Raw genomic sequence first — 15355 nt, forward strand, 5'->3', positions numbered from 1 at the left:
TCTATCCTGGAAAATGTCCCATGTGCACTCGAGAACAATGTTTATTCTGCTGCTGTTGGATGGAATGTTTTATATATGTATGTTAAGTCCATTTGTTCTAGAGTATGGTTCAATTCCAATGTTTCCTTGTTGATTTTCTGGATGATCTATCCTTGCTGAGAGTAGGTATTGAAGTCCCCTACTATGATTGTATTGTTGTCTATTTCTCCCTTTAGATCTCTTAGTATTTGCCTAATATATTTCAGTGCTCTGATGTTGGGTGCATATGTATTCATGATTGTTATATATTCTTGATGTTCTGACACTTTTATCATTATATAATAACCTTCTTTGTCTCTTGTTATCATTTTTGACTTGAAGTCTATTTTGTCTGACATAAGTATGAATATGCCCTCTTTCTTTTGTTTTACACTTGCATGGAATATCCTCTTCCATCCCTTCATTTTAAGCCTATGTGTTCTTTAGAGCTGGAATGAGTTTCTTGTAAGCAGCATACACTTGGGCTTTGTTGTTGTTTTTTTAAATCTATCCCGCCACTCTGTGACTTTTGATTGATGAATTCAATCCATTTATATTTCGAATGATTATTGATATGTAAGAACTTACTACTGCTGTCTTATCATTTTTTTGTTTCTCCTTTGTTTCTTTTTCCCTCTGTTTCTGTCTACCTTTGTAAAGTGGTGCTTTTCCATGGTGATTTTCTCAGTCTCCCCTTGTTTTGTTTCATGACTTCTAGAATTTTGATTTGTAATCACTGTATGGCTTACATAGAACATCACATAGATCAAATCGTCCTTTTTATGATGATAGGAATTTATCTTAATTCACCTATAAAATTTCCACAGTTTTAGTCCTCCCTTTTTGTATTTTTGATGTCGCAATTTATCTTTTTTTGAGCTATGAATTTATTGAGAAATTATAGTAGCTATAGTTTTTTTTTAGTTGAAAGCTATAGTCTTTTTTAATACTCTTTGCCTTAAACCTTTATACTATAATTAAGTGACTGACCCACTGTTCTAATATTGAAGTACTGTTTTCTAAATCTGACTATTTTTCACCTTTGCTAGAGTATTGTGTACTCTCATTTGCTTTTATGTTACAAAGTAGCATCTTTTCATTTCAGCTTGAAGAACTTCTTTCAGCATTTCTTGCAAAGCAAGTCTCATTATGGTAAACATTCTCAGTTTTTGTTTGCCCGGTAAACCTTTACTTCTACTTCATAGCTGAAGAATAACTTTGCAGGATAAAGTATTCTTGACTGGCAAATTTTATCTTTCAGCACTTTGAATGTGTCATTCCACTCCATCTGGCCTGTAGAGTTTGTGCTGAGAAATCTGCTAGTAGCCTCATGGCTACTTTGTAAGTTACTTTCTTTTTTCCCTGGCTGCATTTAAGATTCTTTCTTTGTCATTGATTTTTGACAGTTTCATTATAATATATATTGGAGAAGGTCTTTTTGCATTGAGATAATAGGGTGTTTTATTAGCTTCTTGGACTTCCAGTACCTTCTCCAGGTTTGAGAAGTTCCCAGCTATTATTTCTCTAACTACGCTCTCTGCTCCCTTCTCCCTCTCTTCTTTTTCTTACAGACCAATTATTCTCACATTTGTTTTTCTCATTATATCTGATAGCTCTCATAGGACTTCTTTTAATTTTTTAACATCTTTATTGGAATGTAATTACTTTACAATGTTCTGTTAGTTTCTGCTGTATAACAAAGTGAATCAGCTCTACGTATACATATATCCCCATATCCCCTCCCTCTTGTGTCTCCCTCCCACCCTCCCAATCCCACCCCTCTAGGTGGTCACAAAGCATGGAGCTGATCTCCCTGTGCTAAGTGGCTGCTTCCCACTATCTATTTTACATTTGGTAGTGTATATATGTCCATGCCACTCTCTCACTTCATCCCAGCTTACCCTTAACCCTCCCCGTGTCCTCAAGTCCGTTCTCTACGTCTGCGTCTTTATTCCTGTCCTGCCCCTAGGTTCTTCAGAGCCATTTCTTTTTAGATTCCATATATATGTGTTAGCATACGATATTTGTTTTTCTCTTTCTGACTTACTTCACTCTGTATGACAGACTATAGGTCCATCTACCTCACTACAAATAACTCAATTTCATTTCTTTTTATGGCTGAGTAATATTCCATTGTATATGTGTGCCACATCATCTTTATCCATTCATCTGTTGATGGACACTTAGGTTGCTTCCATGTCCTGGCTATTGTAAATAGTGCTACAGTGAACATTGTGGTACATGATTCTTTTTGAATTATGGTTTTCTCAGGGTATATGCCCATTAGTGGGATTACTGGGTCATATGGTAGTTCTTTTTTTAGTTTTTTAAGGAACCTCCATACTGTTCTCCATATTGGCTGTATCAATTTACATTCCCACCAACAGTGCCAAGAGGGTTCCTTTTTCTCCATATCCTCTCCAGCATTTACTGTTTGTAGATTTTTTGATGATGGCCATTATAACTGGTATGAGGTGATACCTCATTGTATTTTTTTTTCTTTTTCTTTGTGTTATTTTATTTAAAATTAAAATGAGATTTTAGGTCTCAGCTTTCTGAAATCAACAGACTGTGTTGATTTACTAAAGATATCTCTTCAAAAAGCATTCTTTCTTCCAATTTTCCCTCCCCCCCTTACTCCCTGGTAACTATAAGTTTGTTTTCTACACCTATAACTCTATTTCTGTTTTTGTAGAAAAGTTCGTTTGTACACTATTTTTAGATTCTACGTATAAACAATATCATGTGATATTTGCCTTTTTCTGTCTGACTTACTTTGCTCAGTATAACAATCTCTAAGTCCATCCATGTTGCTGTAAATGGCATTATTTGTTCTTTTTTATGGCTGAGTAATATTCCATTTTATATATGTACCACATCTTCTTTATCCATTCCTCCATTGATGGACATTTAGGTTGCTTCCATGTGGAGTGCACGTATCTTTTTGAATTATGGTTTTGTCCAAATATATGCCAGGAGTGGGATTGCAGGATCATATGGTAGCTCTATTTTTAGTTTTTTAAGGAACCTCCGTACTGTTCTCCACAGTGGCTGCACTAATTTACATTCCCACCAGCTGTGTAGAAGGGTTCCCTTTTCTCTACATCCTCTCTAGCATTTACTGTTTGTAGATTTTTTTTTTTTTTGGCGGTATGTGGGCCTCTCACTGCTGTGGCCTCTCCCGTTGCAGAGCCCAGGCTCCGGACACACAGACTCAGTTTCCATGACTCACGGGCCCAGCCGCTCCACGGCATGTGGGATCTTCCTGGACCGGGGCATGAACCTGGGTCCCCTGCATAGGCAGGCGGACTCTCAACCACTGTGCCACTAGGGAAGCCTGTGTTTGTAGATTTTTTGATGATCTTTCTGCCCAGTGTGAGGAGATAACTAATAAGGACCTACTGTTAAAATAGAATTACCATATGACCCAGCAGTCCCACTAATGGGCATATACCCTGAGAAAACCATAATTCAAAAAGAGCCATGTACCAAAATGCTCATTGCAGCTCTATTTACAATAGCCAGGACATGGAAGCACCTAAGTGTCCATCAACAGATAAATGGATAAAGAAGATGTGGCACATATATACAATGGAATATTACTCAGCCATAAAAAGGAACGAAATTGGGCTTCCCTGGTGGCACAGTGGTTGAGAGTCTGCCTGCCGATGCAGAGGACATGGGTTTGTGCCCCGGTCCGGGAAGATCCCACATGCCACGGAGTGGCTGGGCCTGTGAGCCATGGCCACTGAGCCTGCGCTTCTGGAGCCTGGGCTCCGCAACGGGAGAGGCCACAACAGTGAGAGGCCCGCGTACCGCAAAAAAAAAAAAAAAAAAAAAATTGAGTTATTTGTAGTGAGGTGGATGGACCTAGAGTCTGTCATACAGAGTGAAGTAGGTCAGAAAGATGAAAACAAATACCGTATGCTAACACATATATATGGAATCTAAAAAAAAAAAAAAAAAATTGGTCATGAAGAACCTAGGGGCAAGACGGGAATAAAGACACAGACCTACCAGAGAATGGACCTCATTGTAATTTTGATTTGCATTTCTCTAATGATTAGTGATGTTGAGCATGCTTTCATTTGTTGGTTGGCAATCTGTGTATCTTCTTTGGAGAAATGTCTGTTTAGATCTTCTGCCCATTTTTGGATTCGGTTGTTTGTTTTTTTGATATTGAGCGGCATGAACTGCTTGTATATTTTGGAGATTAATCCTTTGTCAGTTGCTTCATTTACAAATACTCTCTCCCATTCTGAGGGTTGTCTTTTCATTTTATTTATGGTTTCCTTTGCTGTGCAAAAGCTTTGAAGTTTCATTAGGTCCCATTTGTTTATTTTTGTTTTTATTTCCATGTCTCTAGGAGGTGGGTCAAAAAGGATCTTGCTGTGATTTATGCCATAGAGTGTTCTGCCTATGTTTTCCTCTAACAGTTTTATAGTGTCTGGCCTTACATTTAGGTCTTTAATCCATTTTGAGTTCATTTTCATTTATGATGTTAGGGAATGTTCTAATTTCATTCTTTTACATGTAGCTTTCTAGTTTTCCCAGCATCATTTATTGAAGAGGCTGTGTTTTCTCCATTGTATATTCTTGCCTCCTTTATCAAAGATAAGGTGACCATATGTGCGTGGGTTTATCTCTGGGCTTTCTATCCTGTTCCATTGATCTATATTTCTGTTTTTGTGCCAGTACCATACTGTCTTGATTATTGTAGCTTTGTAGTATAGTCTGAAGTCAGGGAACCTGATTCCTCCAGCTCTGTTTTTCTTTCTCAAGATTGCTCTATTCAGGGTCTTTTGTATTTCCATACAAATTGTGAAATTTTTTGTTCTAGTTCTGTGAAAAATGCCAGTGGTAGTTTGATAGGGATTGCATTGAATCTGTAGATTGCTTTGGGTAGTATAGTCTTTTTCACAATATTGATTCTTCCAATCCAAGAACATGGTATATCTCTCCATCTGTTTGTGTCATCTTTCATTTCTTTCATCAGTGTCTTATAGTTTTCTGCATACAGGTATTTTGTCTCCTTTGGTAGGTTTACTCCTAGGTATTTTATTATTTTTGTTGCAGTTGTAAATGGGAGTGTTTCCTTAACTTCTCTTTCAGATTTTTCATCATTAGTGTATAGGAACACAAGAGATTTCTGTGCATTAATTTTGTATCCCACTACTTTCCATGTATTTTGCAACTGACAGTTCGTACCTCTTAATCTCCCTCACCTATTTGTTTCTTCGCCCCATTTCCCTCCCCTCTGGCAATCACCTGTTTCTTCTCGGTATCTATAACTCTGTTTCTGTTTTCTTATGTTTGTTCATTTGTTTTGTTTTGTTTTTAGATTCCACAATAAGTGAAATCATGTAGGACTTGCCTTTCTCTGTCTGCCATGTCATTTAGCATAGTACCTCGAGGTCCATCCATGTTGTTGCAGATGGTAAGATATCATTCTTTTTATGCCTCAGGAATATTCCATTGTGTATGTATACCACATCTTCTTTTTCCATTCATTTATTGATGGGTATTTAGGTTGCTTCCACATATTGGCTTTTGTGAATAATGCTACAATGAACATGGGGTGCATATATCTTTTCTAATTAGTGTTTTCATTTTCTTCAGATGAATGCACAGGAATGGAATTGCTGTCATGTGGTAGTTCTAGTTTTAATTTTTTTAATTAATTTATTTATTTAATTTTGGTTTCATTGGGTCTTTGTTGCTGCATGCAGGCTTTCTCTAGTTGTGGAGACCAGGGGCTACTCTTTGTTGTGGTGTGCATGCTTTTCATGGCAGTGGCTTCTCTTGTTGCAGAGTATGGGCTCTAGGCATGCAGGCTTCAGTAATTGTGACACGCAGGCTCAGTAGTTGTGGCTCGTGGGCTCTAGAGTGCAGGCTCAGTTGTTGTGGCACACGGGCTTAGTTGCTCTGCAGCATGTGGGATCTTCCCACAGCAGGGCTCGAACCCACGTGCCCTGCATTGGCAGGCAGATTCTTAACCACTGCACCACCAGGGAAGTCCCTAGTTTTAATTTTTTGAGAAATCTTCATACTGTTTTCCACAGTGGGTACAATTTACATTCCCAACAACAATGCATGAGAGTTCCCTTTTCTCCACATCCTTCCTAACACTTGTTATTTGTTTCTTTTGATATTAGCCATGCTGACAGGTGTTAGGAGATATCTCACTATGGCTTTGATTCTCATTTCTCTGGTGATTAATGATGCTGAGCATCTTCTCACATGCCTGCTGGTCATCTGTATGTATTCTTTGGAAAAATGTCTATTCAGATCCTCTGCCCATTTTTTAATTGGATTGTTTGTTTTTTTGATGTTGAGTTGTATGAGTTCTTTGTATCTTTCAGCCTTTCTTTGTCTTTTGATTGGAGCATTTAGTCCATTTACATTTAAAGTAATTATTCATAGATATGGACCTATTGCCATTTTGTTAATTTTGGGGGATTGTTTTGTTGTGTAGTTCTTCTTTCTTCTTTTCCTCTCCTCTTTTGCAATTTGATGACTTTCTTTAGCATTATTTTTGGATTCCTTTCTCTCTTTTTCTGTGTGTATCTATTATAGGTTTTGGTTTGTGGTCACCATGAGGTTCATATATAACAGCTCTCTATCTATCGTCTATCTATCTATCTCTCATCTATGATTACATATAGATGTATATATGATTAATTGATGATCTCTTAAGTTCGAATGTATTCTAACAACCCTGCATTTTTACTCCTCCCACAACAATGTTGAATATTTTTGATGTCATATTTTACATCTTTTTGTTTTTTGTATCCCTTAACAACTTATTTTGTATATAGATGATTTCCCTACTTTTGTCTTTTAACCTTCCTGCTAGCTTTATAAATAGTTGATCTACTATTTTGCCTTTACCAGTGAGATATTTTCTTTCATAATTTTCACATTTCTAATTGTGGCCTTTTCTTTTCCACTTAAAGAAGTTCCTTTAACGTTTCTTGTAAAGCCAGTTTAGTGGTGCTGAACTCTTTCAGTTTTTATTTGTCTGTAAAACTCTCCTTCAAATATGAGTGATAACTTTGCCAGGTAGAATATTCTTGTTTGTAGATTTTCCCCTTTTATCATTTGATTGTATTGTGCCACTCCCTTCTGGCCTGCAAAGTTTCTGTTAAAGATCAGCTGATATTCTTATGGAGGTTCCCTTGTACATAACTAGTTGCTTTTCTCTTGCTGTTTTTAATATTCCCTCTTAATCGTTCACTTTTTGCCACTGTAATAGTATGTGTTTTGGGGTAAATCTCTTTGGGTTCATCTTGTTTGTGATTCTCTGTACTTCCTTACTTGGGTGTCTGTTTCCTTCCCCAGGTTAAGGAAGTTTTCCACTATTATTTCTTCAAATAAGTTCTCTGCCCCTTGGTCTCTGTCTTCTCCTTCTGGGACCCCCATCATGTGAATGTTAGTATGCTTGATATTGCTCCAGAGGTTTCTTAAACTATCCCCATTTAAAACAACTTTTTTCTCTTTTCTGTTCGGCTTAAGAGATTTCCATAACTTTGTCTTTCAGATCACTGATCTACTCCTCTGCATCATCTAATCTACTGTTGATTCCTTCTAGTGTATTTTTTATTTCAGTTATTGTATTCTTCAGCTTTGTTTGGTTCTTCTTTATATTTTCTATTCCTTTGTTAAACTTCTCACTGTGCTCATCCATTCTTTCCCTGAGTTCAGTGAGTATCTTTATGACCATTACCTTGAACTCTTTATCATGTAGTTTTCTTACCTCCACTTCAGTTATTTCTTTTATGGAAATTTTGTCTTGTTCAATCATTTGGAACATATACCTCTGTTTCCTCATTTTGCCCAATATTCAGTGTTTATATCTGTGTGTTAAGTTGGTCCATTATGTTTCCTGATCTTGAAGAAGTGTCCATGGTAGGAAACATCCTGTGGTTCCAGCAGCATGCTCCCCTTTGGTCATGAAAGCTGTATGCTCTATGGGCGCCCCCTATGTGTGATGCTTGTGCCCTTCTTTTGTGGTGGTATCAACTACTGTGGGCACACTGGTATGTGGGGCTGACAACTAGCCAAGTTGGCTGCTAGGCCATGCTTTGTACAGTAGCTGTGGGCCCACTGGAGAGCTGGGTAAGCTTCCTTCATGGTTGGCTGCACACCCAGGGGGATGTGGGGCTGATGCTGGTCCACTGAAGGGTAAGACTGTGTCCCTGTGTGGCTGTCTGCATAGCCTGGTGGTGGTGGTGGGCTCAGCATTGGTGCTGGGCCACTAATATGAGTGGCTGGGTCCCCATGAGGCTGTCTACATGACCCTGGGGGCTCAGGGCTCATGCAAGCCCACCGTAGGTCGGGGCCAGGTCCCTATGTGGCTGTCTGCATGGCCCAGAGGGACTCAGGGCAGGTGCTGTCCTGCTGGTGGGTGGGGCCAGGTCCCCACATGGCTGTGTACATGTCTGGGTTGGGTTGGGCTGGTACAGGCCCACTGGTGGTGGTAAGCCTCCAGCACGAATAGGCTAGAGGGAGGATTTCCAAATGGCATTTGCTAGCACTGTTGTTATCTCGGTAGAGTGAGCTCCCCAGAGTGGCTGCTAACAGTGTCTAAGGGGAATCCCGGTTGCCTGCTGCCTCTCTGGGAGGCTCTTCAAGATCAGCAAGTAGGTCGGACTGAAGCTCTTTTCAAACTACTGCCTCTGTGCTGGGACTCGGAGCATATGAGACTTTGCACGTGCCCTATAAGAGTGACATTTTTGTTTCCTATAACCCTCTGGCACTCCCGAACATAAGCCCCACTGGGTTTCAAAGCTAGGGGGCTCATCTCCCTGGAGCAGGACCCCTGGCTGGGGAGCCCAGTGAAGTGCTCAGACTCCTCACTCCTCGGGGAGGACCTTTATGATTGTGATATTCTTCCCATTTGTGGGTCACCAACCAAGGCTGTGGGTCTTGACTATACCATGTCTCTACCTCTCCTATTCATCTCATTATGGTTCCTTCTTTATCTCTTTAGTTATGGAAATTTTTTTTTTCTGCTAGTATTCAGTTCATTTTCATAGGTAGTTGCTCTGTAAGTAGTTGTAATTTTGGTGTGTCCATGGGAGGAGGGGAGTTTAGGGTCTTCCTATGCTACCATCTTGAACACCTTTCCCTAAAAAGACAGATTCTTAAATTCCATTCTCAAGAACTCTCTGTTATGTTGAGGTAGAGTCCAGAGGTCTATTTTTAACAAACCCATCAGAATATTTTGATGTAGCAGGACCACAGACCATATTTTGAGAAATGCCACTTTACCTTGTTGGGTTTTATTTTAAAAAGAGAACTTAGGCTAATTTTGAGACCATTACAACTGAAAAGCAGGCTTTGCTTGGAAGGTATCAGTGGCAAGGCAGAGAAAGAAAGCAAAACAAAGGATGGGCTTGTTCGCTGAAAACAAATAGACTGCCAGTTATTTCTCTAGCAAAAATGGTCTTGCTTGGGATCAGCAGAGAATTGCAGTTTGGGGTCTGCAGCCATGGTGAGCCACATGCAAGTCCCCGCATAGCAAAGGAAGGAGAACTCTTTTAACAGAAGGGAAAAGGAAGTTGTAAGGGCTCTAGCAAACAAAGAGTCCATGGCTTTTCCTTGCTGATTTGCTGCTAGGAAAGAAGAGGAGTCTTTCTTCTTGCTGTTGAGCTCTGCTGTCATCACAGTGTGTGAAAGCTCCCCCTTCTGGTCTCCAGACTCTATTTAATTATTTAATTTAAGGTTTCTATTTATTAATTTTTACAAGGTAAATGAGATAAAATTAAGTAGAAAATTAATACTTTAAATTCAGAATCATAATTTATTAATTTCTTTGTTCTATGTATAGAAATGAGCCAGAAATATGCATTTATTCAAGAGACAAAATACCCGTTGTATACCTAAAGAGAGTTAAAATGATATTCCTGTTTTCTTATGGTGTGGCCCAAGTGGTTCCAAGGCTGGAACATGGTTATCCTAATTCCTAACCTTTCCATAACTTTCCTGTTGAAGAGTTAACAATAACTTAAGGTATGATAATTTAAAATAATTATAAGCAATATATTTATATTCCCTTGCTTTACATAAAAAGGGAAGTCAGAGAATTTTAAATAATAAGATGTTGTAGGAGAGGTATCAATAATTTTTGATGGAAGACATGACTCATCTTTGCTAAAAGCAAAGTTTCAACTAACAGTAAAATATCAATTTCTTTTTTTCTTTTTCTAATTTCAGAAGTAAAATGTAGCCTCCCACAGATTATGAATGGAATCAAGAAGGAACTGAAAATAAGAAAAGTATATCACTCTGGAGATAATGTAACTTTGGAGTGTGAAGATGGGTATACTCTGGAAGGCAGTCCCTGGAGTCAGTGCCAGGAAGATGACCTGTGGGACCCTCCTCTGGCCATATGTACCTCTCGTAAGTGCAAGTGCAAGGAATGTAGGTCCTTCCCATCCCTGGTTACTGTTCATTCATTCATCTGTACTGACACTGAATGTGGTGGTGTGCCATATGGTGTGCATTAGCTAAGAGCTAAGGAGTGCAGTAAGAGTCCCTAATTCTTCCCCAAAAGCCCTTAGCAATGAGAATAAGGCAAGCCTTGCTCCTCACACTTCTTAACCCATCCATCTCTCCTCAGGGACTCCTCTGAACCTTTTTTGCCCATTATCACTCTATTGCTGCATACATTGCACAGTAATAATTTGATTACATCCTATGGGTCTTAAAATTCAGTAGCAGATTAGTGGTAGAGCAGGCCTTCAAGAATGTTTTCAGCATGAGTCGGGGATCACCTTCCAACTTGCAGAGACTAGCTGGCCGGTCTCCCACACTGGTGTAGACTACAGGATTTTAACCTGGTACATTGGATACAGTGATTTAGCAATCATGTGTCATTGAGATCTGTAGAAGGGTAGCCTTCTGCTGGCAACTAGAGGGTGATGTAAAATAGAAAATCCTAAACCTTAAACTTGTACACATCAAGTAACAGATGAGCAAAATGAATAATGAATAACCTTCCTTAATCTAAATTAGTCTTAGCCTTCTCTTCTCCCCCATTCTTATCACTCTTACTTAAATTATGTGGTTGAATATCAAGACTGTTCAAGATACAATTTTTTTACAGTTAATGCCTTAAATGCATTAACAAAGCTCACTCGCAAATAATATTTCTAAATTATAAACTTGATACTCCCTTAATATCAAATTATATTCATTTCTTTGGCAAAAAGATCACTGCCTATCTGAATGTCTTTTGAGTATTCTAACGATGTGGCTGTGAGAGACAGAAAATTCACATAATGTCGGGGGACTGACCTGCCAGATATTAAAATAGAAAGTCACAATACATAAATCATTTTATATCACCGAAAATAGACTTATCTTTATTAAAAATGGAATAAAGTAGATATTAATAAAATAGAGCTAGTATAAATAGAAATTAAAGTATCTTACAGAAAACAATCTAATAACGGAGACACCATCAATCCACGGGGAAGAAAAAGATGATCAAATAGTATACATAGCACTGAAAAAATTTGGAACCTTTCTTTATATCTTACAATAAATACCAGATTTAATAAATAGTTAAAAGTTTTAAAAGTCAACATAGGAAAGCTAAAGTAGAAAAGGAAAAAAAAGAAGATAAAACAGCTAGAAAAAGAAAAACAACTTTTGGAAAATTTTGATATGATAGAGAAAATTATAAAAGGTCAACAAATTTGACTTAGAACTTATGAACTTTTAAAAGTAAATAAGAAAGCAGTAGACAGATGAGAAATATGTTAAAAATATAATGTTATACACATAGCAGTAGTGTTGGTTGTGGTAATAATAAAGGTTGTAAAAGTTAACATATGTTGAGCACTTAATTCAACTGTTCAAAGATTAGATATTCTATAACTATGTAAAAACTTAGATGCATGAGAAAATGTACTAGAAGGGAATGTACTAAAGTATTTCAGGATAGTAGGATTATGGATGATATTTTTCTTTTGTTCTGTTTTATAAACTCTCTGCTCTAATTATACTACTTTTATGACAAAACAGTAATTTTAAAAGAAAAAAACAGACTTTGCTGCGTACACAAAATAATATGAGATTGTGTGACTAAAACCAATGGCTTTTTATATTAGAGAAAAGTTAAGAATCTGTACAGAAAAAAATCAGGCTGAATTATAACTGGCTGAGAGCTCCTGTTTGATCATATTGTGTGCCAGACTGATGTTTTTTGTGGCTTTTGCTTCCTTTTAGGCACGAGTGATGAGCTCATAGCTGGTAAGTTTTATGAAGGGTTTGCTGAGGAAACATCCTTAACAGTAGGTATCCACTGATAATAAATGAAATGTAAAAAGAGAGATCAAAATATCCTAGACTGCAATTTTAATTAGAAAGAAAAGAATAATGAATTCAGGCCATAGTGTAGCAAAACTGGTATCCTTATATGCATATAGAGTGAGTGTCCTTTATCAAAGTTCCCTTACTATCTTTGAACCATTATAAAAAAAGAAGCATTCTTCCTATTTTAATGTGTCTGGAGAAGGCAACTTGCTCTTTAGTTTATAACCTGGGAATAGTCTTCAGGATGGTAGTCATGCCCATTTGCATAAATTGAAAGCCACAAAGACAAATTTTCTAAGCCCATTTCTGTGATCTGCCTATGTGAGAGGAATAGTTTTGTGGTAGAGTTTCTAAGAGAATCAGCAGAGTCTGCTGCATAGAGTAGCTCGTGCCTTGCGCCTCACACAAGAGACATGCAGGGTCATGGCGAGCTGAGCAGAGGAGCTCCAGTGCTTGTTCTCACCCACTTATTGAAATGCTGCTGTTGGACAAAGGTCACAAACTGCTCTCTCACTGCTCATTTATAACCCTGGGGTAATAAGACTAATATGCTAGATTAAAGAGGGGAAATCTTAAAGATAAGCCTGTGGGGGGCGTGTTTTAAAAACAGAATTTATACTTACTTTTTATTGTTTTTTTTTTGCGGTACGCGGGCCTCTCACTGTTGTGGCCTCTCTCGTTGCGGAGCACAGGCTCCGGACGCGCAGGCTTAGCGGCCATGGCTCACAGGCCTAGCCGTTCCGCGGCATGTGGGATCTTCCCGGACTGGGGCACGAACCCGTGTCCCCTGCATCGGCAGGCAGACTGTCAACCACTGTGCCACCAGGGAAGCCCTATACTTACTTTTTAAAAACTCATTAAGACACAGTTTGAAACCTACAGTTTATATTTTCCATGCATTTAATTACCATGTTTTACTGCCTAGGCATGTTCTTTGGTATGATCCTCTTGATTTTACCTGTCATTGTTTCCTGTTTGATAATTCTAAAGCGCAAAAAAGGGTAAGTACGGCCATATTCTCCTAGAATATGTTTATAACTCTATTTGCTGCTTCTTGGAAGCCAAAGAGATGTAAAAGATGTTGACCTAAAACAGATAGACTGCCAGTTATTTCTCCAGCAAAAATGGGTTTATTTGGGATCCACAGAGAATAGCAATTTGAAGTCTGCAACCATGGTGAGTCATATGCAAGTCCCTGCATGACAAGGGAAGGAGAGTGCTTTTCTTGGGAGGAAAAGGAAGTTGGGAGGGCTGTAGTAAACAAAGAGTCCATGGGTTTTCATTGGCTGAGCCCTTTCCAGGAAAGAAAAGGAGTCTTTCTTCTTCCTGCTGGTCTCTGTTGTCTTCCTAGGGCAGGAGAACTCCCCCTTCTGGTCCCTCAACTCTATTTATTTGAGGTTTATGGGGATTAATTTTTTACAAAGAAAACCTCAAAAAAGAAGTACTACATAAACAGAGGTGATAATTCTTATAAAGAAGGCTGATGACACATATTAGGCATAAAGAAGGATTTATACTATTAAAAACAACAAAATTCAGCTGGGTAAATTTGAAGATCTAATTGGCTTTATTAAAAGATTCATGGATTGGGCAGCATCCCATTTAGCAACTAGAAGGATGCACAGAGGAGTTGTACAAACGGAAGGTTTTCATAGGAAGAAGGGTGGGGCAAAGGAGCTATTCGGGGAAACAAGGATTATTTTTAAATCAGGACATCTTCTTTGCAGGCAGGGCAGAGGTGTTAGACAGCAAGGATTTATGAAATTGATTACCTCTTCTTCCTCTGGGAGGTGGAGAGGACCTACATAACAGATTACCTTATTGATGCTGACCAGAAAATTTCAGACTGGTTGATTAAGATTAATTTCTGCAGGTCAAAACTGCAATTAAGTCTCGGAATCAAATGGTTCCATTTTGTGTCTGTTACTTTCTTTAAAAAAATATATATGATAAGAAGAACACTTTTTTTAAAAGCATAGAATTTATGAAGGACTCAAATTTTGCAAAAGAGAAAATAGAAGGAATTTTTACAAGGGTGTTGATGAGAATGTTGGTATCCTTGTTTTGCTAAAACATTTCAGACTCCAACCTCTGTACACTGACCCTATCAGGGCACTAAAAGTTAGAAAGTGTGTCTCACTGGCACACATACCCAGGCTGTCAGTGTGGAAGAATTAAGGTTTTGCATGGGTATTTTTAAAAAATAATAATCTTTGAGATTGGTTCAAGATGACGGAGTAGAATGACCACTCTCACTCCCTCTTTTGAGAACACCGGAATCAAAACTAACTGCTGAACAATCATCAACAGGAAGACACTGGAACTCACCAAAAAAGATACCCCACATGCAAAGACAAAGGAGAAGCAACAATGAGACTGTAGGAGGGGCGCAACCACAATAAAATCAAATCCCACCCAGTCACACTGGGTGGGTGACTCACAAACTGGAGAACACTTATACCATAGAAGTCCAGCCACTGGAGTGAAGATTCTGAGCCCCACATCAGGCTTCTGAACCTGGGGGTCCGGCAATGGCAGGAGGAATTCCTAGATAATGACACTTTGAAGGCTAGCGGGATTTGATTGCAGTATTTTGACAGGACAGGGGGAAACAGAGACTCCACTCTTGGACGGCACACACAAAGTAGTGTCTACATTGGGACTGAGAAGAAGGAGCAGTGACCCCATAGGAGACTGAACCAGACCTACCTGCTAGTGTTGGAGGGTCTCCTGCAGAGGTGGGGGGTGGCTGTGCCTCACCGTGAGGACAAAGACACTGGCAGCAGAAGTTCTGAGAAGTACTCCTTGGTGTGAGCCCTCCCAGAATCCACCATTAGCTCCACCAAAGAGCCCAGCTAGGCTCCAGTGTTGGGTCGCCTTAGGCCAAAAAACAACAGGGAGGGAACCCAGCCCCACCCATCAGCAGACAAGCAGATTAAAGTTTTACTGAGCTCTGCCCACTAGAGCAACAGCCAGCTCTACCCACCACCAGTCCCTCCCATCAGGAAACGTG

The 15355-nt window shown here is 38.9% G+C and overlaps 1 protein-coding gene across 1 annotated transcript in view; it reads left to right on the forward strand.

Moving 5' to 3' along the window:
- Positions 1-15355, forward strand: part of CR1 (complement C3b/C4b receptor 1 (Knops blood group)) — a 136063-nt gene that overhangs the window by 102405 nt on the left and 18303 nt on the right. The window contains exons 22-24 of the mRNA XM_060141831.1: positions 10237-10422; positions 12256-12279; positions 13268-13343. Of these exons, the coding sequence (XP_059997814.1) occupies positions 10237-10422; positions 12256-12279; positions 13268-13343 (286 nt within the window). The remainder of the gene's footprint in view (positions 1-10236; positions 10423-12255; positions 12280-13267; positions 13344-15355) is intronic.

The sequence above is a fragment of the Lagenorhynchus albirostris genome, chromosome 2 (assembly GCF_949774975.1).
Source record: "Lagenorhynchus albirostris chromosome 2, mLagAlb1.1, whole genome shotgun sequence".
In the NCBI taxonomy this organism is placed as follows: Eukaryota; Metazoa; Chordata; class Mammalia; order Artiodactyla; family Delphinidae; genus Lagenorhynchus; species Lagenorhynchus albirostris.